General features: G+C 39.4%; 3 protein-coding genes across 4 annotated transcripts in view; 1 reads left to right on the top strand and 2 right to left on the bottom strand.

The window, feature by feature from the left end:
- Position 1: 1 nt before the first annotated feature.
- ercc1 (ERCC excision repair 1, endonuclease non-catalytic subunit) lies at positions 2-11,196 on the bottom strand. Its single transcript, XM_003229295.4, has 10 exons — positions 11,058-11,196; positions 9,890-9,984; positions 6,989-7,291; positions 5,220-5,323; positions 3,631-3,730; positions 3,394-3,470; positions 2,062-2,161; positions 1,887-1,958; positions 1,695-1,763; positions 2-198 (listed from the first exon to the last, which is right to left on the bottom strand). The coding sequence occupies exons 2-10, from the start codon at positions 9,971-9,973 to the stop codon at positions 109-111; spliced, it is 999 nt and encodes a 332-aa protein (XP_003229343.1). The 5' UTR covers positions 9,974-9,984; positions 11,058-11,196; the 3' UTR covers positions 2-108.
- A 219-nt stretch (positions 11,197-11,415) lies between these two features.
- The window catches only part of cipc (CLOCK interacting pacemaker), a 53,243-nt gene continuing 37,836 nt past the window's right edge, over positions 11,416-26,822 (top strand). For both annotated transcript variants that reach the window (XM_062962634.1, XM_062962635.1), the window contains exon 1: positions 11,416-11,570. In XM_062962634.1, coding sequence (XP_062818704.1) covers positions 11,476-11,570 — 95 coding nt within the window. In that variant the 5' untranslated portion in view covers positions 11,416-11,475. The remainder of the gene's footprint in view (positions 11,571-26,822) is intronic.
- On the bottom strand, positions 13,107-26,384 carry LOC103281534 (uncharacterized). Its single transcript, XM_008123305.3, has 5 exons — positions 26,089-26,384; positions 18,552-18,810; positions 16,147-16,180; positions 15,843-15,969; positions 13,107-13,737 (listed from the first exon to the last, which is right to left on the bottom strand). Exons 1-5 carry the CDS (start codon positions 26,261-26,263, stop codon positions 13,439-13,441), a joined length of 894 nt encoding a protein of 297 aa, XP_008121512.2. The 5' UTR covers positions 26,264-26,384; the 3' UTR covers positions 13,107-13,438.

Raw genomic sequence — 26,822 nt, 5'->3', positions numbered from 1 at the left:
CTGCTGTTTGGTGTTTTATTTTTGGGGGGACAAGTGCTGTATTGGTTGCCGGTGAACAAATAAGGTTTCTCGTTTTCATAAATGTCCCAGGGTTTGGATGCAAAATGTTTACTCTTTGCTTCCCTGTTCGCGGGAGGCTTCTGTTCTTTTGGGATGCTTGTAGAAAGGTTCGTGGAGAGCATCGAAGAGCCTCTTGGCCTGCGAGGAAGGGGGGCAAATAGGGACACAAGGTTTAATGACTGCGCAAACATACCTTACCTCTTACAACTCCAAGGTTCTACTTTTTGGAGAAAGGACTTGAGAGAGAGATCCTTAAGGGTGCGTCTACACTGTGGTTTTTAATCCAGTTTTGACACCACTTTATAACTTCCCTGGTTTAATGCTATAGCACAGTGATTCCCAAAGTGGGTGCTACCACCCCCTGGTGGGTGCTGCAGTGATCCAGGGGGGCGGTGATGACACCTATTAGGACACGGGGGTGGGGCCAGGGGAGGGGCGGGGCCTCTTCCCAAGTGCCGGAGACAGAGCTGAGCTCCTGAGGCGCCTGTTAGGACACAGGGGGCGGAGCTAGAAGAGTGGGCGGGGCTTCTTCCCAAGAGCCCGAGACAGGGCTGAGCCTCTATACCTCTCCTGAGGTGCTTGTTGGGACACAGAGGGCGGAGCTAGGGAAGGGGGCGGGGCCTCCTTCCAAGAGCCCGAGACAGGGCTGAGCCTCTATACTTTCCTGAGAGGCCTTTTAAGACTAAAGGCGGTGCTGGGGTGGGGGCGGGGCCTCTTCCCAAGAGCCCGAGACAGGGCTGAGCCTCTATATTTCTCCTGAGAGGCCTTTTAAGACTAAAGGGCGGGGCTAGGGGCGGGGCCTCTTCTCAAGAGCACGAGACAGGGCTGAGCCTCTATATTTCTCCTGAGAGGCCTTTTAGGACTAAAGGGTGCGCTGGGGTGGGGGCGGGGCCTCTTCCCAAGAGCCTGAGATAGGGCTGAGCCTCTATACTTCTCCTGAGAGGCCTTTTAGGACTAAAGGTTGGGGCTATGGGTGGGGGCGGAGCCTCTTCCCAAGAGCGTGAGACAGGGCTGAGCCTCTATACCTCTCCTGAGAGGCCTTTTAGGACTAAAGGGCGGGGCTAGGGGCGGGGCCTCTTCCCAAGAGTGTGAGACAGGGCTGAGCCTCTATATTTCTCCTGAGAGGCCTTTTAGGACTAAAGGGAGGGGCTGGCGTGGGGGCGGGGCCTCTTCCCAAGAGCATGAGACAGGGCTGAGCCTCTATATTTCTCCTGAGAGGCCTTTTAAGACTAAAGGGCGGGGCTAGGGGTGGGGGCGGGGCTGAGCCTCTATATACCTCCCCTGAGGCGCTTGCTAGAACACGGGGGCGGGATATAGAGGTTCAGCCCCGCCCCCTCCTCTAGCCCCGCCCCCTGTGTCCAGGACAGGGATAGAAGCTCAGCCCTGCCTCAGAGCTTGTAACTCCGCCCACCCCAGTCCCGGCCGCCCATTTGTGGCCCCACCCACCTCCCTTCGCAGCCCTGCATCTTGGACTAGGGGAGAGGCTCAGCCCCGCCCTCTTGAGCAGGAGCCACACCCACCCCTCTAAGCCACACCCCCTTTCCAGGGGGTGCTGAGTATTATTTTTTCTGGAAAGGGGGCGGCAGGCCAAATAAGTTTGGGAACCACTGCTCTAAATCTAAATTTTGGCTTACCTTTTGTGGCCCGATCCCTGGGCAGAGAGACAGGTCCTCCTTCGAGGCTTGCACAAGGTTGGCCAGAGACTGCAAAGCAAAAGGGCAAAGTCTTATATTAAACAGGTAGGGCAAAGTGTCTTTGGGATTGTCGCAAGGTTAGGGTCCTTCGAAGGGGCTTTCAACCCCGAACAAAGAGAAGCAAAGACTCACTTTGAAGTTGGAGAGCAGGCTCAGCGTGTCCGTCTTGTTCACGGACTTCACGCTGGTCAAGCAGTCGGTCATCTGGAACGAAAGACACAAAAGTCATTGCAGGACGCCTGACCTTTAACAATGTGAATGTTAAGACATCAAATTCCTTACAAAATAATAATGAAACAGTCTTTACTCTCGACAGGTAGTCCTTGTCCACTTTCTCCTTCAAGAGGTCGGCCGGCTTTTGCTCGTAGGCCTTGTACGTCTCCAAGTAGCGGCCCGCTTCCTCGGGGCTAAAGAAGCCAAGTAGTAGTAGTTGTTGTTACCTGTTATTTGTGTTATTCTTACGTGTTTTCACATTGGTTATGGCTTACAGAGAGGCGAGTAATAAAACTATTATTATTATTATCCCCCCTCTTAGGCAAGGAGGGGCGAGTCATAAAACTACTACTACTACTACTACTACTACTACTACTACTACTACTATTATCATCATCATCATCACTCTTAGGCAAGGAGGGCAATATTCTGTATTATTATTGACACAAAGACATAGTATGACACAGCAAACGAGAGATATATATATATACAGTAGAGTCTCACTTATCCAACACTCGCTTATGCAACGTTCTGGATTATCCAACGCATTTTGTAGTCAATGTTTTCAATTCATCGTGATATTTTGGTGCTAAATTCGTAAATACAGTAATTACAACATAACATTACTGCCTATTGAACTACTTTTTCTGTCAAATTTGTTGTATAACATAATGTTTTGGTGCTTAATTTGCAAAATCATAACCTAATTTGATGTTTAATAGGCTTTTCCTTAATCCCTCCTTATTATCCAAGATATTCGCTTATCCAAGGTTTAGCTTGGATAAGTGAGACTCTACTGTACTTTCAAAGTAAGGACTGCACAACTGAATGGGAAATAATAATAATAATAATCGTAATAATAACATCTTTATTTTTATAAGGTAAAGGTAAAGGTTTCCCCCTGACGTTAAGTCCAGTTGTGACCGACTCTGGGGGTTGGTGCTCATCTCCATTTCTAAGCCAAAGAGCCGGCGTTGTCCGTAGACACCTCCAAGGTCATGTGGCCAATGGCATGACTGCATGGAGCGCCGTTAACTTCCCGCCGGAGTGGTACCTATTGATCTACTCTCATTTGCATTTTTTCGAACTGCTAGGTTGGCAGGAGCTGGGGCTAACAGCGGCCGCTCATTCCACTCCCGGGATTTGAACCTGGGACCTTTCGGTCTGCAATTTCAGCAGCTCAGCGCTTTAACACACTGCGACACCACCAGGGGCTAATAAAAAATATAAAAACTTTATTTTTATACCCCGCCTCTATCTCCCCAAAGGGGACTCAGGGTGGCTTACATGGGGCCAAGGCAGAATAAAAACAATAGCAATATAAAACACAAGAATAGACAAAAGACAAATAACACTTCCAAGCCAAGAACAGAACATTTTTCAAAGTCGGCGACCTGCCCTGTCCGTGGGAGTGTTTGGCGCTCACCTCCAGGCCAGGACCAAGGTGCAGCTGGAAAGGATGCAGATCTTGGCCAGATCTTTGAGAGCCCGGTGTGGATCTTTCTTTAAAAAGGAAACAAAGAAGAACTCGTTCTGCAGATCGTTGGGGAAGCAAAGGGTGGGGAGAAGCACCCAGGGAAGGAAGGAACGGAACGGAACGGAAAAAGGAAGACAAAAGAACCCCCAAATATTCTGCAAAACTTGTTGTTTTTTTTCATCTCACCACGTCGACCTGAAGCAGAAGCACCTGCAGCGCATAGGTCTTTCCCAGGTTGCGGAGCCGATCGTGGATGTAATTGGGGTTCAGGTTGTGGTATCGGAGGCTGCAGCAGGAAAGAGGAAAAGGAACATACACAGGGATGATGTTGTGACTCAGCCACAGCATAGCCAGAGTGAGGATGAAGAAGGGGATTCTGGGTTTCAGATACAAGAGCTAGATGATGGGATGCAGGATGAATTTCAGGAGGATGGCATGGGAATAATACAGGCTGATTCAGAGGCTCGAGAAATGCAGCTTGAGCAGAATGAACTGCTGACCCCACAGGCCATATATAACAGCCAAAATGATATTCCCATGGGAATTAATGTGCAAGAGATGTCTCAAGCCCCGGTGTCTTCAGTCCCGGTTCAGGTGCAAGATAACGAGGACCTTGAATTATCTAGGGCGGACTGGTTGTTATGGAAGGGAGTTCAGCCTCGTAGGAGTGTGAGATTGGCGGGGAAGAGAGAGGCCTCCTCAGGAAAGAGGAATGCATTTCTGGGTTGCTTTTAAAAGTGTGTGTTTGGAAATAGATTTTTGTCAAAGTAAATTCTCACTTCATCTGTGTGGATGTTTCTGCTTCATGTTTAAGAGAAGATTTCTCTTCCTGGATCTTTGAAACCTTTGGGCCTTTGTTCTTTGGGATCTATCGTTTACTGTTTTGGCTAATGGACTTGTGGATTATTATGGCTTATGGACTATTGGATTTCTATTGACTTTTTTACTGCCTGCTTTGATTTATATCTGCTTTTGCTCAATAAAACTACAAAAGACAATCTCCCGTGTGTGAGTGGGTGTCTATAGCAAGGTGAACTACTCTGAGGTGCCACAGATGATGCGTTCCCCTTCCTTCTCAAAGAAAAACACGGTTGGCATTTCAACCACTGCAAAGTACAAATACTGTAGTTGAAGGCTTTCATGACCAGAATCACTGGGTTGCTGTGAATTTTCTGGGCTATATGGCTATGTTCCTGCATCTGTGGCTAATGGCATCTTCAGAGTTTCTGTTGGAAGTGAGGCATGTGGAGTGTACAATGTTCCCTCACTACTTCGTGTTTCACTTTTTGCAGATGAGCTGTTTCATGGTTTTTTAATAAACACTAAAATAATAGTACAAGTCATAAAATCTATATATAAAAAATGTTCTGACCATTTCTAACTTAAAGTAAACAGCGAAACTACACAGCCAAAAACCATGAAATTTGGCCACAAAAGACATGGTCATCCCTGCTGTGTTTAGACATAAAAAACAAGAAAAATAAAGTCCTAATTAGAGGGAGAGGAATAATTTTTCCCATTGCTTCCAGTTGGAAGGCTAAGCTCCGCCCACTTTGTCTCCTAGCAACCCACTCAGCCATTTAATGGCGCCCAGGGCCGCTTCAATCAGGCCTCTTCCACACTGCCTATAAAATACAGATTATCCGATTTGAACTGGATTATATGGCAGTGTAGACTCAAGGCCCTTCCACACAGCTATATTACCCATTTATAATCTTATATTATCTGCTTTGAACTGCATTATCTTTGAACTGGAGCATCTCCCTAACCCTCACCTTAGGAAAAGGGCGCAGGTGCTTTGGCCCAGCAAATAATCAGGGACGATGTCTCCAAACTCCCAAGGCACGTTGCGGATGAATTTCAGGACCGGGTTCCCTCGCTGGAAGAGGAAGAAGGAATTAGTTTGCATTAAATTACTTAATGATAATAATAATAATATGGATGACATACCAGAGAAATGTCCAATTGCAATATATTCATGCTTTTTTGCAACATGTTACAGATTAGGTTTAATGACAAATACGGATGTCTAAGTTTCTTGTGCTTTTCCTCCCTGAATATTGTCAGTCTTATTGAATTAGTTTGCATAGAATATTTGATAAGGATAGTAACCCTAACTGGAGCCCCCCCAGTGGCGCAGTGGGTTAAAGTCTTGTGACTTGAAGGTTGGGTTGCTGACCTGAAGGTTGGGTTGCTGGCCAGGTTTGAATCCAACCCAGGGAGAGTGCGGATGAGCTCCCTCTCCCAGCTCCAGCTCCATGCGGGGAAATGAGAGAAGCCTCCCACAAGGATGGTAAAAACAAGACCGGAATATGGACAAACTGTTTACTTTTTTTACAACAGCGGCGAGGATAGTCTTCGCCAAGTTGGATATGAAAGTTGGATATGATTCCTGACACAAAAGACTGGATTATTAAAATAAGTAGTTGGTGGCTGCATCTTCCCAAAGTGGAGTCAAATGTTAATAATCCCCTTTACATCTGGTGGCCGCATTATAAACATCTTTACATTTGGTGGCAGCATTATAAAGATTTTACTAATTGGTGGCAGCGTAAATAAACATCTTTACATTGGTGGCAGCGGTTATAAATATATTTAAATAGAAATCCTCCTCCACAGTCATGGATAAATAAGATGTATGTTTTGATAATATTATAATGTAATACAATATTATACTCATAATAATAATCTATATATATAAAAGAGTGATGGATTCCTGGCGACCGCCAAAACAACAAAACTAAACACCCCACAACCTCGAAAATTGACAACACAACCCATCATCCATGCCTCTAGGTTGATACAACAAAATGAAAAGAAAAATAAAGTCCTAATTAGAGGGAGAGGAATAATTGTTTTTATCCAATTGCTGCCAGTTAGAAGGCTAAGCTCCGCCCACTTGGTCTCCTAGCAACCCACTCACCCAGGGGACAGGCAGAGTTAGGCCTCACTTAGGCCTCTTCCACACTGCCTATAAAATACAGATTATCAGATTTTAACTGGATTAGATGGCAGTGTAGACTCAAGGCTCTTCCACGCAGCTGTATAACCCATTTATAATGGACTTAATGTAATAATAATAATAATAATAATAATAATAATAATAATAAAACTTTATTTATACCCCGCCACCATCTCCCCGTGGGGACTCGGGGCGGCTCACAATGTTACAAAAGTAACAGCGCAAATACATAAAGTTAAAACACACCCTACCCATTACCTTAACTACCACCAATTCCTCAATACTTTATTTCCCATACCACCATACTTCACAGCAACGCGTGGCCGGGCACAGCTAGTACAATATAATAATATTAATTATATATTACATGTAATATTACTAATAATATTACATTATAATGATATAGTACAATATAGTAATGTAATGCTTATATTGTGCTATGCTAATAATATATTGTATGTACATTTGATTTGTAAGCCGCTCTGAGTCCTCTTTGGGGTGAGAAGGGCGGGATATAAATGTAGTGAAAAAAAAACCCTTGGATGTGCTCAAAGGCCAACAGAATTGTAAAAAGCCTCTCACCTGACGCGGACTGACAATGATGCTGCTCTGCTTTGTCCCCGGTTTCAGCACTGGGTTCGAGGAACTGGTCTCTCCTATACCTTTGGCAATAATATTTCTTTTCTCGCAAGGAGGAGGCTTTGCAGAAGTGGTGGATTTTGCAGCTGGGATGCCGGCGGTCCCTTGCTTTGCTTGTGGGGCTGAAGAGGATCCCGTTTGTTGCCCCACAATGTAGTCCGCATAGGATTTCCCACCAGGCACGTTAGTGGCTTCAGGAACCACTGAGTCTTTGGATACGGAAGACGGTTTGAAGAGCGGCTTCACCTGGAAACAGAAGAAAGAAAGACGCATCACGTCAGGCTCCGTCAGAAAGACTTTTCATCCCAGGCATGGGCCGACTTTGGCCCTCCAGGTGTTTTGGACTTCAACTCCCACAATATATACCGTATATACTCAAGTATAAGCTGAGTTTTTCAGTCCTTTTTTAGGACTGAATAAGCCCGTCTCGGCTTATACTCAGGTGACAATCCTGGTTGGCATATATTTTGGTCGGCTTATACTCAAGTACATATGATACATTTTTCATTTTTTTCCCTATTATTATTGGTATTATTACATTTGTTATTTTACTCTATAAATTATTATTATTACATTTATTATTATTTTATTATTATTGTTACTATTACATTTATTTTACTCTATTATTATTAATAATAATACATTTATTATTTCACTCTGATCTTGTCATTACATTCATTATTTTACTCTATTATTATTAAAAGGATACGTAAGCACACTGACATTGAAAAAGACGAGAATAACGATTTAATCATAGTTGGACAGTCTTAAATTACAGTGTAATGTAAACATTCAAAAACATTTAACCTACGTACGGATGCCCCAATTAATGTACAGTAGAGTCTCACTTATCCAAGCCTCGCTTATCCAAGCTTCTGGGTTATCCAAGCCATTTTTGTAGTCAATGTTTTCAATGCATTGTGATATTTTGGTGCTAAATTCGTAAATACAGTAATTACTACGTAGCATTACTGCCTATTGAACTACTTTTTCTGTCAAATTTGTTGTATAACATGATGCTTTGGTGCTTAATTTGTAAAATCATAACCTAATTTGATGTTTTATAGGCTTTTCCTTAATCCCTCCTTATTATCCAACATATTCACTTATCCAACGTTCTGCCGGCCCGTTTACGTTGGATAAGTGAGACTCTACTGTATTGGTATCATTACATTTGTTATTTTACTCTATAAATTATTATTATTATTACATGTATTATTTTACTCTATTATTATTGTTACTATTACATTTATTTTACTCTATTTTTATTACAGTAGAGTCTCACTTATGCAACATTCGCTTATCCAACGTTCTGGATTATCCAACGCAGTCTGCCTTTTAGTAGTCAATGTTTTGTAGTCAGTCTTTACAATACATTGTGATTTTGGTGCTAAATTAATAATTACAGTAATTACTACATAACATTACTGTGTATTGAACTGCTTTTTCTGTCAAATTTGTTGTAAGACACAATGTTTTGGTGTTTAATTTGTAAAATCATAACGTAATTTGATGTTTAATAGGCTTTTCCTTAATCCCTTCTTATTATCCAACGTATTTGCTTATCCAACGTTCTGCCAACCCATTTATGTTGGATAAGTGAGACTCTACTGTATTATTAATAATACATTTATTAATTCACTCTGATCTTGTTATTACATTCATTATTTTACTCTATTATTATTAAAAGGATATGTAAGCACACTGACATTGAAAAAGACGAGAATAATGATTTAATCAGAGTTGGACAGTCTTAAATTACAGCGTAATGTAAACATTCAAAAACATTTAACCTACGTACGGATGCCCCAATTAATGTAATTTTATTGGTATGTATTTTTATTTCTGAAATTTACCACTCTCGGCTTATACTGGAGTCAATGTTTTCCCAGTTTTTTTGTGGTAAAATTAGGTGCCTCGGCTTATATTTGGGTCAGCTTATACTTGAGTATATACAGTATATGCTTTGTATCTATACATGGTTTTACTGTATGTATGGGTGTGTACGTTTTGTATGTTTCACATGTTCTGATATGGTCAAAATTGACTAATCAATAAAGAGTTGTTGTTGTTGTACAGTATATGTATATATGTATAGTGTGTGTGTGTGTATATATATATATATATATAGTGTATATAGTATATAGTGTGTACATATATTGTGTGCACATACATATAATGTGTATATAGTGTGTTTATATATAGCGTGTGTATATATATAGTAAGTGTACATAAGGGGCCTACGGTGGCACAGTGTATTAAAGCGCTGAGCTGCTGAACTTGTGAACCAAAAGGTCGCAGGTTCGAATCCGGGGAACGGGGTGAGCTCCCGCTGTTAGCCCCAGCTTCTGCCAACCTAGCAGTTCAAAAACATGCAAATGTGAGTAGATCAATAGGTACTGCTCTGGCGGGACGGTAAGGGTGCTCCATGCAGTCATGCCAGTGGCCGCATGACCTTGGAGGTGTCTACGGACAACGCCGGCTCTTCGGCTTAGAAATGGAGATGAGCACCAACCCCCAGAGTTGGTCACGACTGGTCTTAACATCAGGGGAAACCTTTACCTTACTAAGTGTACTTAGTGTGTATATATAGTATGTGTGTGTGTGTGTGTGTGTGTGTGTGTGTATATATATATATATATATTGTGTGTCTGTATAGTACATGTATATATGGTGTGTGTGTATATATAGTGTGTGTGTGTGTATGCACACACACTAATATGTACATATATATTTACTGGTGTTTACATATTTTAATAGATTTTTACTGAATTCAATACCTTAACTGAACACCCGGAGGGAGGGCCACAGTTGGCCCATGCCTGTTTCATCCCAGCCTCTTACCGGTGCCGCTTCCTCGTCCTGTGTCTTCACCGTGAACTTCTTCCTCCCTTCTTTCGGGGCTTTCTCTCCTGCTTGAGGTTCCATTACTTTGATTCCTAGAAAGAAAGGGATCCGGGCAGCAGAATTAATGCAGTTTGACATCACTTTAACTGCCATGGTCCAATGCCACAGGATCCTGGGGGCTATAGCTTGTGTTGTAGTGCTATAGTTCTATATATTTTATTATTCTTTCCTCTCTACGCTTAAACGGATGCAAATATATGTATGTATGTGTAGTGTATGTATCATTACATATCTATTAAAATACATAAATCATATATAGGTGTATGTGTATATATATTGGTACGTGTATGTGTATATATTTGTATAGTGTGTCAAAAGTGTGTATATATATTTGTATAGTGTGTGTGTATATATAATGTGAGTATATATATGTGTATATAGTGTGTATATAGTGTAGTATAAAGATATAGTATGTGCATATAGTGTGTGTGTGTATATGTGTGTGTATAGTGTATGAAGTGTGTATATAGTGTGTATATATAAATATATAGTGTGTGCATATAGTGTATGTATATAATGTGTATGTATATATAGTGTGTATAGTGTGTGCATACACATAATGTATGTGTAGTGTGTATATATAATGTATGCATATATAGTGTGTGTACAGTGTGCATTTATAGCATATATATTTATGTATTTTAATTGATTTTTGATTATTTTGATGGTGTTAACTGTGTATTTTCAACGACTCCTTTGACTCACTCTATTTTAATGTTTTAAATTGTACATTATTATTTTGGCACTATGAGTAGCTTTTGAGTCCCTTTTGAGAGAGGATATAAATGTACGATAAATATAAATACGTGGATACACATACATACATAGGTCTATATATGTTATATGTGTGTGTGTGTATATATATATATAATAACAAATATATATCTTATATATGATTATATATGTATTATGTATTTATTGTGTGTTTGTATATATACATATACTGTATATATATATTATGTACACTATAATATACACATATATATTGCTGTATTTTAGATTTCCCCTGGCAAGAGGCGGGAGGCTGAATCACCATAGCAACAGAGCTCTTCCACCCATCCATCAACTCATTTCTATGTCCGATCAGCCAATAGCGAGGACTCACCTGGTTCTGGCGCATGCGCATTAGTTTCTCCGTCAGGAAATCAAGTTTTTGCCCCTTAGTAGGCCTTTTTGATGTCCAGGAAGCATTGTTTTTGCGCCGTTTGGAAAGCAGCCTCTCGGGATCCCTTTAAGAGGCCCAAAAACAGGGGGAAGAAGGCTTCGGGCTGCCCTTCATGGCACCTGCGACGCTTCGAAGTGAAAGCACCCCGATGTCGCCTTCGGAGGGCGGAGTGGACGCTCTGGGCATTCGCACTCTATCATCCTCGCGGAGTCTATGATTACAACCCGGCTAGAGTAGGCCTGTTCCTCCTCCTCTCTATGGTAGAAGCAGCCGGATCCTTCGTCCCAGAGATACGCAAACCGGCTTGTGAGGGAATAAAACCATCGGGAGGCATTTTCCTCTTTGAATTTTCAAGTAGATGGAAATTTCTAATTACAGAAAAGGCCACCGAGATCTACTTCTTGTTTGTGCTAGAGTGTCGCCGCTGGGGAAAAACCGAAAAGTGAAAACCAAGTAATAAAATTATTATTATTATTATTATTATTATTATTATTATTATTATTATTACTATATTAACATCAACTCTCTCTTGGGCAAGGAGAAAACCAAGTAATAAAATTATTATTATTAATATTATTACTATTATAATAATTATTATTATTACTGTATTAACATCAACACTCTCTTGGGCAAGGAGAAAACCAAGTAATAAAATTATTATTATTATTACTGTATTAACATCAACTCTCTTGGGCAAGGAGAAAACCAAGTAATAAAATTATTATTGTTATTATTATTACTATATTAACATCAACTCTCTTGGGCAAGGAGAAAACCAAGTAATAAAATTATTAATATTATTACTATTATAATTATTATTATTATTACTGTATTAACATCAACACTCTCTTGGGCAAGGAGAAAACCAAGTAATAAAATTATTATTGTTATTATTATTACTATATTAACATCAACTCTCTTGGGCAAGGAGAAAACCAAGTAATAAAATTATTATTATTATTACTATTATTATTATTATTATTATTATTATTATTATTATTATTAGTATTACTGTATTAACATCAACTCTCTCTTGGGCAAGGAGAAAACCAAGTAATAAAATTAGAGTTGAAAAAAAACCTCCTTGGCTTATACTTGTGTGAGGGTCCTGGTGGGCTTATATTCAGGTTAGCTTATACTCAAGTATATATGGTATATTTATTATTTTTCTCTATTATTATTGGTATTGTTACATTTATTATTTTACTCTATTAATTATTATTATTACATTTATTATTTTACTCTATTTTTATTATTATTAATACATTTATTATTTTACTCTATGTATTACATTTATCATTATTATTATTACATTTATTATTTTGCTCTATTATTATTAAAAGGTTACATAAGCATATTTACATTGAAGATTGAAGATGAAAATAATGATTTAATCAGAGCTGAACAGTCATATCTTAAATTATAGTTTGATGTAAAGATTAATTTAAACTACTGAGGCTGCAATTAATGTAATTTTATTGGTATCTCGGCTTATACTGGAGTCAATGTTTTCCCAGTTTTTTTGTGGTAAAATTAGGTGCCTTGGCTTATATTCGGGTCGGCTTATACTCAAGTATATACGGTACTTTGTATGCTGCCTTTCTCCCTGAATGTGACTTACAGTAGAGTCTGACTTATCCAACGTTCTGGATTATCCAACACATTTTTGTAGTCAATGTTTTCAATACATCCTGATATTTTGGTGCTAAATTCGTAAATACAGTAATTACTACATAGCATTACTGCGTATTGAACTACTTTTTCTGTCAAATTTGTTGTATAACATGATGTTTTGGTGCTTAATTTGTAAAATCATAACCTAATTTGATGTTTAATAGGCTTTTCCTTAATCTCTCCTTATTATCCAACATATTTGCTTATCCAACATTCTGCCGGCCCGTTTATGTTGGATAAGTGAGACTCTACTGTATTTATTTTTTGCATCCTAAAGTGTGAGGCCAGTCGCTTGTGAGGCTCATTCCCATGAAGTTATAGTCCATGAAAAGACTTTATTGAATGCAAAACACGGAGGAAAAAGACAACAAAATTGCCCAGCCCTTGATCCCACCGACAATGAAGACAACAAAAAATGCACAATAAAACAAACATGGAAGAAGACCGGCACCTTTTGATGCCAGGCATCTGGAGCCATTGAGCCCTTTGCGTTCCTCCCAACCGAGGGAGCATCTACACTATCGACTTAATGCGGTTTGACACTGGAGTTGTAGCTCAGCACTCTTTGGCAAAGGAGGCTCAAGACCTTGGGGAAACTACAAGTCACAAGATCCCGTATCGGCCCAAGTGGCATCGAACCGCATTAACTAGAAGGCGAACCCCCCAAAGTCCAGCATGCTATCGAAGTCATGATCCAGCCCCTCGCAGTCCAGGGATTCGTAGTGCGCCTCGGCCACAGCGTCACAAGCAGAAGGGTGGTAGCCAAGCTCCTTGAAGTCTGGCAGGTGGGACTCAGCCGGGTGGCCGGCGCCGGCCGAAGTGACCATGTAGCCCATGGAAGGGCCGGCCGCTGCGCCCCCCACCAGGATGCAGGCCGCCTTGACCCCTGGCCGGGAGCAGGGCCCGTGGCGCAAGCAGTGCGGGGAGCAGGGAACGGAGCCCGACCCTGCGCAAGGAAGGAATGAAAGAAGAGCATGGCCATGAGAGACCCACACGCGGGGAGACACCTTCCTTGGGGAGGAAGAGTAGGATGAGAAGATAAAGAAGAGGAAGTGAAGGAAGAGAGATCAGGCAGGCCCCTATCCTCCTCTCCTTCCGAGGAGCTTAAAAACCTGGCTCTTCCAAAAGGCCTTTGACACTTAATTTGTTGTTGAACTGATCTATCTGCCCATTTTATAATGGCCCCATTCTTGAGGTGTTGCCAATGTTATATTGCACTTTATTGTCCATTTCAACTGTGAAATTACCTTCCCCATTTCGGCACATTCTGCACTGGGTTCTATGAATTAGTCTCCTGTTTTAATATTGTATGTTTCATGTCGATTTTAATGATGGTTTTTACTGATATTGATGTTTTTATTGATATAATTGTTTTATTGCTGTGTTATTGATATTTGATTGTTTTATCGGGCTAGGCCCCATGTTTTTTTACCTATGTCAACTTGATAAAGACACAGGGTCTATTCCCATCCCAATTTGCACTTCCAAGAATTTGAAGCACTTTATCAGTCACCTCGTGTTTACAATATTTATATGGTGCACCTTACCCAGTCTACTTTTACAACCTCTCCATTTTAATCCATGTTTTTATTAGCTCTTGTCATTTGTTTTTACTGGCTAATGTTTAAATTTTTATAATTGTGCATGTTTTTTTGTCTATTGTTGTGTTTTATATTGCTATTGTTTTTATTCGAGCTTGGCCCCATGTAAGCCATCCTGAGTCCCCTTTGGAGAGATAGAGGCGGGGTATAAAAATAAAGTTATTATTATTATTATTATTATTATTATTATTATTATTATTATTATTATTATTATTATTATGTAAGCCACCCTGAGTCCCTTTGGGGAGATGGGGCGGGGTATAAAAATAAAGTTATTATTATTATTATTATTATTATTATTATTATTATTATTATTATTAAGGAAGAGGTGGGATTTTAAATGGCCTTTGCTTCCTCTGTTTATTTCAATAGTTTTTCAAGAAACAACCCTAATGCATTTTAAAATCTTTTTTTAAATTACTGTTTTTAATTTCAAAGGTTGTGTTTGATTGCATTCCCTATAATGGGAAAAGGTGGAACAGGACAACCTCCTCTATCTCCATTCTCCTTCTCTTTCTCCCCTTCCTTCCTTCTTTCCTTCCTTCCTCACTTTATCTTCTTTCTCTTTCTCCTCCTCCTACATTCTCCCTCTTGCTCACTTTCTCCTCTTTCATTTCCTTTCTCCTTCTTCTTTTCCCCTTTCCTTCTTCTTCTCTTTCTCCTCCCCCTTCTCTTGATTCTTTCTCATCCACATCTTTCTCCTCCTCCTACATTCTCCCTCTTGTTCTTTCTACTCTTTCATTTCCTTTCTCCTTCCTCTTTTCCCCTTCTCCTCTTTCTCCTCCTCTTGATTCTTTCTCATTCACATCTTTCTCCTCCTCTCAGTCTTTCCCCCTTTCTTCTCCTTCTCTTCCTCCTCCTCCATCTCTTCCTCTTCATTCTTGTTCTTCACATCTTTCTTCTCTTTTAATCCTTTCCCCTTCTCTTTCTTGTTCTCTTCTTCCTCCTCTTCTGTTCTTTCTTTCTCCTTTATTCTCCCACTCTCTCCTTCTCTTACTTCTTCTTCCCGCAATGGCTTGGATCTCAGTATCCACTGCCGCTTTAAATTGCCTGTATTTTTCAATTTTATTCTTATTCATCATATTTAACCTTCTTGGTGTTAAATACCACTTCCAAATTAGTTTATAATAATTTTCTTTTATTCTAATTGACATGTTTTTTAATTGTCTTGTTTTCCATATCTCCTCCCACTCTTTTTCCGTTATCTTTGTTCCTACTTCCCCCTCCCATGATTCTCTTAATGTTAATCTTTACTTTTTTTCTATCCTCTGTTCTTTCTTTCTCCTTTATCCTCCCACTCGCTCTCCTTCTCTTACTTCTTCTCCCCGCAATGGATTGGATCTCACTATCCACTGCCGTTTAAATTGCTCGACAACCTCCTCCCTCTTCTCCCATTCCCCAGCCATAGAGTCCATCATGATGCTCATGGCCCCATCCATGCGCTCCTCACCTTCTCTGCTGGGAGACCCCCCATTGCTGCATCCGCTCTCCCCGAGGCTCCCTTCTTTCCGGCAGCTTTTCCTTCCTGGGGAGTCGATGTGGAGTTTGCAACGAGAAGGAGAGCCGAAAGAGAAACCCTGGGGAAAAAAGAAGCCAAAGAAGGGGAGCATCAGCATTTCCCTCCCGCCTTGCACCCGAGCATGTGCAGAGTGCGCCTCCACCGCATTGGGGATGTCTGCGTGCTTGGGCTCTTTACCCCATTGATCCCAGATTTGGCCTTTTTTTCTCCTGTTTTCTCAGCTTCAGATCCTTACCTCTTTGACTTTCCTCAGTATGTTGAGCCACTGTCTGCAGAAAAAGAGAGAGAATGTCTATTAAGAACGTGATTGATGGATATTATTCAGGACTCCTCCCTACCTAATGTGACCTTAAATGATTCTAATGCACTTTATCTATTTACGAATTGGTTACCCATAATGTGCACCTTGCTTATCCACTATTGCAACCTCATTGTTTTTAATTTGATGTTTTAATCTGTGTTGTGTTTTTAACCTATTGTGTATATTTTTTATTGGTTTTTGTTTTTGTCCTTTGATGTTTTATATTTTATCATTGCTTGTATTTTGATTTTGCTGTAAGCTGGCCCGAGTCCCCTTTGGGGGAGATGGAGGTGGGATATAAATAAACTTATTATTATTATTATTATTTATTAAGAACTATCTTGGGTCCCCGGCGTTGCCCGGGTTATTTGAAAAAATTTTAAATGTACAAAATGCATAAGGTTGTGGGTGAACTACAACTCACATCATGCCAGGTTAACCCCAAAACCCCCACCAGTGTTTAAAGTTTGTGATGTTGGGCAAGTTTGCTCTGGATGCATCATCGGTGGGGTTGACTGTGCTCTCTGTATTGAAAAGATTGACTACAAAAAATGTTGACTACTAAAAGGCAAACTGTGTTGGATAATGCAGAATGTTGGATAAGCGAAGGTTGGATAAGGGAGACTCTACTGTGTGTGTGTATAAACCATATATACTCGAGTATAAACCGACCTGAATATAAGCCGAGGCACCTAATTTTACCACAAAAGAACTGGGAAAACATTGACTCCAGTATAAGCCGAGGGTGGTAAATTTCAGAAATAAAAACAGATACCAATAAAATTACATTAATTGAGGCATCAGTAGGTTAAATGTTTTTGGATATTTATCAAAAATATTTATCAAGCTCAAATTTAAGATAAGACTGTCCAGCTCTGATCAAATGATTATTCTCATGTTTTTCAATGTAAATGTGCTTATGTATCCTTTTAATAAAAATAGAGTAAAATAATACATGTAATAATAATAATAATAATAATAATAATAATAGAGTAAAATAATAAATGCAATAATAATAATAAGATCAGAGTGAAATAATAAATGTAATAGTAGCAACAATAATAGAGAAAAATTATAAATGTAGTAATACCAATAATTTATATATATATATATATCTTATAATAATAAATATTATTATTATAATTAATGGAGCCCCCAGATGGCGTAGTGGACTACGTGACTTGAAGGTTGGGTTGCTGACCTGAAGGCTGCCAGGTTTGAATCCCATCCGGGGAGAGCGTGGATGAGCTCCCTCTATCAGCTCCAGCTCCATGCGGGGACATGAGAGAAGCCTCCCACAAGAATGGTAAAATATCAAAAAAAAATCTGGGTGTCCCCTGGGCAACATCCTTGCAGACGGCCAATTCTCTCACTCCAGAAGCAACTCAAGTTGCTCCTGACACAAAAAAACCCCCAATAATAATAGAGAAAAATAATAAATGTACCATATATTCTTGAGTATAAGCTGACCCAAATATAAGCCAACCATAAACTCACCTGAGTATAAGCCGAGGGGGGCTTTTCAGTCTTTCAAAAAGGGCTGAAAAACTAGGCTTATACTCGAGTGTGTATATATATATATATATATATATATATATATATATATATACACCGTGTTTTCCCGAAACTAAGACAGTGTCTTATATTATTTTTTGCTCCCAAAGATGTGCTAGGTCTTATTTTCAGGGGATGTCTTATTTTTCCATGAAGAAGAATTCACATTTAGTGTTGAACAACAAAATGAACATTTATTAAATACTGTACAGTAGTTGTCATCACAAACCAACATAACCAAACCAGACAAACTGTGACTTCTGTCAAGAATTTCTTGTTACTAACATTATTTCCATGTACAACTGGTATGTACATTTACCAATCCTGCATGCTCTGGTGTTTTGTTTGGCGAGCGCTGGGCATGATTCCAAACAAAAACTTTGCTAGGTCTTACTTTCGGGGGAGGCCTTATATTTAGCAATCCAGCAAAACCTCTGCTAGGTCTTATTTTTTGGGGATGTCTTATTTTCGGGGAAACAGGGTAGGTCTTATTTTTTGGGGATGTCTTATTTTCGGGGAAACAGGGTAGTATCCTAGATTGGGAAGGGACCCCTAAAGGCCATCCAATCGAGCCCTGTTGATAGAATCCTAGAGTTGGAAGAGACCTTTGGGGCCATCCAGTCCAACCCCATTCTGCCAAGAAGCAGGAAAATTGCTGTTCTTTACTGTGAGTCATTTGCAAGTCAGACATTTGTAGCTTGGAGATTGTTTTTGTGTGTGTATGATATAGGATGACAGGTCTGGCAGGGCCCCCCGAAGGCCATCCAGCCCACCCCTCTGCTCACGTGCACTGCTGCCGGTCGGGGGCCAGGAGGAGCAGGACCTTCCCCCGGCGGAGGCGCAGGCCCAGGCAGCTGTCCCTCTGGGCGCCCAGCGGGAGGGGCGGCAGGTCCCGGATCTGGCCGCCCTCCAGGATGTCCTGGCAGCCGCTGCCCAAGGCGATGCCCATCTCGGCCGGGGAGTGCGCGTCCGGACACACCAGCAGGCTCCCGTCCACCGAGAGCAGCAGGAACTTCTCCTTCCACTGCTTAAAGAGGAAGCCGCCTGCAAGGGACACAACGGCAGCAAGTGACCGGCACAGACTGGCACCCACTGTAGTTATTTACCGTATATACTCGAAGATAAGCCGAGTTTTTCAACCCTTATTTTTGAGCTGAAAAAGCCTCCCTCGGCTTATAATCGGGTCAAGGTCAAGGCCAGCAATGGAGCCTGCAGGCTATTGCTTGCAATATGTGATCTATTTCTCTGTTCTCCTCCCTTATCCGTGTGTTTTCTTTTGCAAAGTCTGCAGGTATTGCTTGCAATATGTGATTTATTTCTCTCTTCTCCTCCCTTATCCGTGTGTTTTCTTTTGCAAAGCCTGCAGGTATTGCTTGCAATATGTGATTTATTTCTCTCTTCTCCTCCCTTATCCGTGTGTTTACTTTTGCAAAGCCTGCAGGCTATTGCTTGCAATATGTGAGCTATTTCTCTCTTCTCCTCCCTTATCCGTGTGTTTTCTTTTGCAAAGCCTGCAGGCTGTTGCTTGCAATATGTGATTTATTTCTCTCTTCTCCTCCCTTATCAGTGTGTTTACTTTTGCAAAGCCTGCAGGCTATTGCTTGCAATATGTGATCTATTTCTCTCTTCTCCTCCCTTATCCGTGTGTTTTCTTTTGCAAAGCCTGCAGGCTATTGCTTGCAATATGTGATTTATTTCTCTCTTCTCCTCCCTTATCAGTGTGTTTTCTTTTGCAAAGCCTGCAGGCTATTGCTTGCAATATGTGATCTATTTCTCTGTTCTCCTCCCTTATCAGTGTGTTTTCTTTTGCAAAGCCTCCCTCGCTCTTAATCAAGGGAATGTTTTGAAAAGAGAAACACTCTTGCAAGTCAGGAAGAAGAAAAATATATATTCATTAATCTTATGAAAGCATTTTCCCCTGAAATATTTGATAACCTCTCCTATAGATATATAGGCATTAACCCCTTGCAAGCTTTTGCCATCTCTATATTTCCCCTCATATGTTTGCAAGTCTTTGCAAATCCTTTATACCTATAGATCCATGTACCTGTGTATCTGTAGCCATACATATACATTATTTTTATATATGAATTTACCCTCATATGTTTGCAGGTCTCTGCGAATATCTATATAAAGAGAGATGTCTGGATAGATATGAATATATTCTTACCTACCTATATAAAAGGCTTGCAAATATTACAGGGGGGAAATGCACACACACACACACACACAGGGGATTTGCAAATGTTTCCGGGGGAAATGCATATGTGAAATTAGTATCTATAATTATAGATCTATATCTAGCTCTGTATTGTTTATATAAGCATTGAATGTTTGCCTGTTACTATGTTGGATGCCGGCCTAAGTCCCCATGGGGAGATAGAGTGGGATCCAAATGAAGTTTTATTATTATTATTATTATTAGGTTATTGTTGATACCATATTGTTTTTGTTGCCCCTACTTTTCCACTTATAAAGCGAGTTCATTGAAATACGGTAAATATTCAAAAACATTTAACCTACTGATGCCTCAATTAGTGAAATTTTATTGGCATCTATTTTTAACCCAATTTGATGTGTAATAGTCTTTTCCTTAATCCCTCCTTATTATCCAACATATTTGCTTATCCAACGTTCTGCCGGCCCGTTTATGTTGGATAAGTGAGACTCTACTGTAATAATAATACTCTCCTTTCGGAAGAGCCTTAAGACCTGGCTCTTCCAAAAAGCCTTTGAGGGTTAATTATTATAGGGTCGATTTTCCTGCCCATCTAATAATAGTTTGCCTGGCCGCGATTATTTCGCACTTTATTGATTTTTAAATCACAAAACTACCTCTACCACGCTGAAGTTTTTCCCCTTGGCCCAGCTCCGTGTTTTTAGCCCTGTTTTTTAACCATTTTATGCCGTGCGCTGACTTTTATAACTGCTTATTGATGTTATGTTTTTATTGTTGTGACATTTTTTTATTGCCGATTTTGTTTTATTGTTTTATTGCTGTTATTGTATTGTTGTCGGGCATTGGCCCATGTAAGCCGCTCTGAGTCCCTTCGGGGAGATGGGGCGGGATATAAAAATAAAGTTGTTGTTGTTGTTATTATTATTATTATTATTATCAACACAACGACGTTGTATGGCACAGCAAACAAGATAGACATGCTGGATTTCGTTTCGCAAAACCACAAGTCGAACACTTCCCAAGTGTCTAGGACTGTGTGATGTATTTTCTGATGATGTGTGCAGATCCCAGTAGGGTGGCCTTTTGCAGTTGGCAGATGGTGATTTTGTCAATGTCTATTGTTTCCAAATGCCGGCTGAGATCTTTTGGCACAGCACCCAGTGTGCCGATCACCACCGGGACCACCTGTACTGGTTTCTGCCAGAGTCTTTGAAGTTCAATCTTGAGGTCCTGAGAGCGGCTGAGTTTTTCCTGTTGTTTTTCATCTATGTGACTGTCACCTGGGATGGCAACATCAATGATCCAAACCTTGTTCTTTTCCACAACTGTGATGTCTGGTGTGTTGTGTTCCAGAACTTTGTCAGTCTGGATTCGGAAGTCCCACAGTATCTTTGCATGTTCATTTTCCAATACTTTTGCAGGTTTGTGATCCCACCAGTTCTTTGCTGCTGGGAGGTGGGACTTGAGGCATAAGTTCCAATGGATCATTTGGGCCACGTAGTTGTGCCTCTGTTTGTAGTTATTATTATTATTATAACATTGAGGCTGGGTGGCCATCTGTCAGGGGTGCTTTGCTTGTGCTTTTGGTGCACAAAGGCAGAAGGGGGTTGGACTAAATGGCCCAAGGGGTCTCTTCCAACTCTCTTTGTTATTATTATTATTATTATATTGAGGCTGTATTTGTTCCTGTTCTTTTTTTTACTTCAAAATAAGAGATGTGCAATGTGCTTAGGAATTTGTTTATACATTTTTTTCAACTATAGTCCGGCCCTCCAACGGTCTGAGGGCCCATGAACTGGCCCCCGGTTTAAAAAGTTTGGGGACCCCCGGTCTACGTTATCAAAAGCCATTGAGAGGTCCAGGAGAACCAACATGATCTCTTATCCGCCATGGATGGGATGCTACTACTTGGAAATACCCTTAGTAATAGTCTTCCTGCCCATCTGTTCCCGGAACGGGCCCAGCGTCACGTCACGCGGAGCAACAAAGAGATTACATTCCTGATTAAATTCTCTCTTTGCGGCCCCGGGATTAGGATGCAATCAAATGCGGGGCCGTTGTAATCCTGCCTTGGCATCAGGACCAGAATATATGCATAATTATATTTTTAAAAACCCGGACATTTTTCTATTTTGCAAGAGGCCAGAAGAGAAGATTAGAGAAAGCAAAACCACGATGGGATGAAATTACAAATTGGACTTGTGTTCCATAGGGATGCTTCTGTGCCTCTAATACACTCCATGCATTGAAAATGAGAATGGAAACAGGGCCACTGAGCATGCACAGAGCGCCTTTGGCTTCGTACAGTATTGAGAAATGGCAAACTAATGCTACACTCTGCATTGCAAACAATTTAAAACAGGTGTGTCTGTGCCCGGCCACGCGTTGCTGTGGGAAAGTCTGGTGGTCTGGGAAATAAAGTATTGAGGAATTGGTGGTAGTTAAGGTAAAGAGTAAAGGTTTTCCCCTGACATTAAGTCCATTATAAATGGGTTATATAGCTGTGTGGAAGGGTCTTGAGTCTACATTGCCATATAATCCAGTTAAAATCTGATAATCTGTATTTTATAGGCAGTGTGGAAGAGGCCTAAGTGAGGCCTAACTGCCTGTCCCCTGGGCTGAGTGGGTTGCTAGGAGACCAAGTGGGCAGAGCTTAGCCTTCTAACTGGCAGCAACTGGATAAAAACAATTCTTCCTCCCCCTCTAATTAGGACTTTATTTTTCTTTTCTTTTTGTTGTATGAACGTAGAGGCATGGATGAGGGGTTGGGCTGCCAAGTTTAGTGTTTCTGGGATGTGTAGTTTTGTTGTTTTGTCCTAGGCCGAAATTTCATTACCCTTTTATATATACAGTAGAGTCTCACTTATCCAACATAAACGGGCCGGCAGAACGTTGGATAAGTGAATATGTTGGATAATAAGGAGAGATTAAGAAAAAGCATATTAAACATCAAAATAGGTTATGATTTTACAAATTAAGCACCAAAACATCATGTTATACAACAAATTTATCAGAAAAAGTAGTTCATTACACATTAATGTTATGTAGTAATTGCTGTATTTATGAATTTAGCACCAAAATATCACAATGCATTGAAAACATTGACTACAAAAATGTGTTGGATAATCCAGAACGTTGGATAAGTGAGACTCTACTGTGTATATATATATATATATATCTACCGTATATACTCTAGTAGGACATTGCGCAACACATTTTGCTCTAGTATTTCAATAAATACTGTATATACTCGTGTATAAGCTGACCCGAAGATAAGACGAGGCACCTAATTTTACCACAAAAAAACCTGGGAAAACATTGACTCCAGTATAAGCCGAGGGAGGTAAATTTCAGAAATAAAAATAGATACCAATAAAATTACATTAATTGAGGCATCAGTAGGTTAAATGTTTTTGAATATTTACATCAAGCTCAAATTTAAGATAAGACTGTCCAACTCTGATCAAATCATGATTCTCATCTTCTTCAATGTAAATGTGCTTGTGTATCCTTTTAATAATAATAGAGTAAAATAATACATGTAATAATAATAATAATAATTATTATTATTATTATAAATACAGGAAAATAATACAAGTAATAATAAATAGAGTAAAATAATAAATGCAATAATAATAAGATCAGAGTGAAATAATAAATGTATTAATAATAAAAAACAAAAAACAGTAAAATAAATTTAATAGTAGCAACAATAATAGAGAAAAATAATAAATGTAATAATACCAATAATAATAGAGAAAAATAATAAATGTACCATATATTCTCGAGTATAAGCTGACCCAAATATAAGCCAACCAGGACCCTCACCCGAGTATAAGCCGAGGGGGGCTTTTTCAGTCTTAAAAAAGGGCTGAAAAACTAGGCTTATACTCGAATATATACAATATATATGTATGTATGTATGTATGATGGAATTACAACACCCATTGGCATGTACAGTGGTTGGAAATGATGGGCACCATAGTCTCGTAATATTTTTCAGTGTTATGGAACTACAATATTATGCAATGTTTTGCAACATTATGGGGATAACAATATTTGTTGTCCCTTTATTTTGCAATAAAAGCAAGGAATACATAGTTTTTAAAATTTTATTCAGTGTCAAAAGCATTGCATAATAAATAAGTTTAAAAGTGATTTAAAAAAAGAATCACAAACAGCTAAATAGTTTTGGACCAAAAGCGGGCAACAGCAATCGCATTGTCCGTAGGAATAGATAGTAAACAACAACAACAACTGCTCTGAGTCTGCTTGTGGACAGAAAAAGCGGGGTATAATAGAGAACAAGGCAAGCTTTTTGGGATTGTATTGCAAATGTTCTAAAAGTTGGACTACATATCCCAAAACTCACAGGAACTTTTCCCGACTACATATCCCAAAATCCCAATAATTTTCCCGACTGCAAATAGCAACTTTCCTTTTTCCTAGAGTGTTGTATTTTCACCGTCGAATGAATGAATGCAGCTTTACACTATAATATAATATACTAATATTATTATATTATTATATTATTATTATATTATTATTATTAATAATAATAATAATAATAATAATTGTATCCCACCACAATCTCCCCCGGAGATGGACTCGAGGCGGCTCACAGAAATATCAAATACAAAAAAATAACAGTATACAATACATCAATAAACAATAACATGCACCAATTGTAATATTTGCACATTAACCAAAAAGAATAAAAACACATTTATTAACAGTGACGTTGAAATAGTAGATTAGCAAAGTGCACATTATAATATACTAATATAATATATAATATATAACACAATATAATATACTAATATACAGTAGAGTCTCACTTATCCAACATTCGCTTATCCAACGTTCTGGATTATCCAATGCATTTTTGTAGTCAATGTTTTCAATACATCATGATATTTTGGTACTAAATTCGTAAATACAGTAATAATGCCATGTAGTAATTACAATTACATGTAGTAATTGCATATTGAACTACTTTTACTGTCAAATTTGTTGTATAACATGTTGTTTTGGTGCTTAATTTGTAAAATCATAACCTAAGGCTTCTCCTTAATCTCTCCTTATTATCCAACATATTCGCTTATCCAACGTTCTGCCGGTCCGTTTATGTTGGATAAGTGAGACTCTACTGTATTACAATTGGTGCATGTTATTGTTTATTGATGTATTGTATATTGTTATTGTTTTTACGAATTTACAAATTTAGCACCAAAATATCACGATGTATAGAAAACATTGACTACAAAAATGCGTTGAATAATCCAGAACGTTGGATAAGTGAGACTCTACTGTATTTGCACATTTACCAAAAAGAATTAAAAAAACACTTATTAAAAACATAGAATTTAAAAACAGTGAGGTTGTAATAGTAGATTAGCAAAGTGCACATTATAATATAATATACTAATATATTTTTTAATACAATATACTAATATATAACATAACTAGCTGTGCCCGGCCACGCGTTGCTGTGGCAAAGTGGTGGTGGTATTGGTTAAAAATTGTTGTGTAATTTTTATTTGACGTTATTTGTATTTTTTAAATTAATTTTATTGTAAGTTATCTTTTTATTTATTATATTTTATTATTTTCTTGTATTATTTTTAGTTATTTTCTGTTATTATAGTATTTTATTGTATTAATTTTTTTAGTGTTTTTAATTATTTTTTCAGTGTTTTTTATTATTTTTTATTGGGTTGCTAGGAGACCAAGTTGGAGGAGCTTAGCCTTCTAACTGGCAGCAATTGGATAAAAGCCATTATTCATCTCTCTCTCTTAATTAGGACTTTATTTTTCTTTTCTTTTTGTTGTATCAACCTGGAGCCGTGGATGATGGGTTGTGTCGTCAAATTTCGAGGTTCGGAGGCTTGTAGTTTTGTTGTTTTGTGGGTCGCCGTGATGCCATCACTCTTTTATATATATAGATTAGAATATAAGCTTCCAAGCTCAAGGCTCTGGGATTTGTAGTTTCCCCAAGGCCCTTAGCTTCCTCTTAGCCAAACTACAACTCCCGGGGCCGAATAGCATGAAGGCATTATATGCAGAAGAACATCCAGATTTTGCAAACACATAAATAAACAACCCCAAAATGGGATTTTTTTTAAAAAATAAGGCCGACTCACCATACTTCCGGAGGTAGCCTTGATGGATTCCGGCGGAACTCATGCTGCCGGGAGCCTTCCATGAGACGGAGATGCAAAAAAGCAGGAAGGCAATGAGAGCGAAGGGCCGGCAATGCAATGCAAGGCAATGGCTTGGACCGCTAATCCCTGAGCATCCCTGCTTTGGCAGCTGCATCCCTCTGGGCCAATCAGGGCCCTCGCTCTGGCCCAAGCCACGCCCCCTTTCCCTCTTTTGAAACTCTCCCTACATTTCCATCTATCTTGGTCCTGTGCACGTTGGCCGTAATAATAATAAAAATGATCAAAATGCACACACACACACACTTATCTCACTTATCCAAGCCTCGCTTATCCAAGGTTCTGGATTATCCAATACAGTCTGCCTTTTAGTAGTCAATGTTTTCAATACATTGTAATGTTTTGGTGCTAAATTTGTAAATACAGTAATTACTACGTAGCATTACTGCATATTGAACTACAGTAGAGTCTCGCTTATCCAAGGTTCTGGATTATCCAACGCAGTTTGCCTTTTAGTAGTCAATGTTTTCAATACATTGTAATGTTTTGGTGCTAAATGTGTAAATACAGTAATTACTACGTAGCATTACTGCATATTGAACTACAGTAGAGTCTTGCTTATCCAAGGTTCTGGATTATCCAACGCAGTTTGCCTTTTAGTAGTCAATGTTTTCAATACATTGTGATGTTTTGGTGCTAAATGTGTAAATACAGTA

Source organism: Anolis carolinensis, unplaced genomic scaffold (assembly GCF_035594765.1).
Source record: "Anolis carolinensis isolate JA03-04 unplaced genomic scaffold, rAnoCar3.1.pri scaffold_10, whole genome shotgun sequence".
In the NCBI taxonomy this organism is placed as follows: Eukaryota; Metazoa; Chordata; class Lepidosauria; order Squamata; family Dactyloidae; genus Anolis; species Anolis carolinensis.
This window is presented reverse-complemented; position numbering and strand designations above follow the sequence as displayed.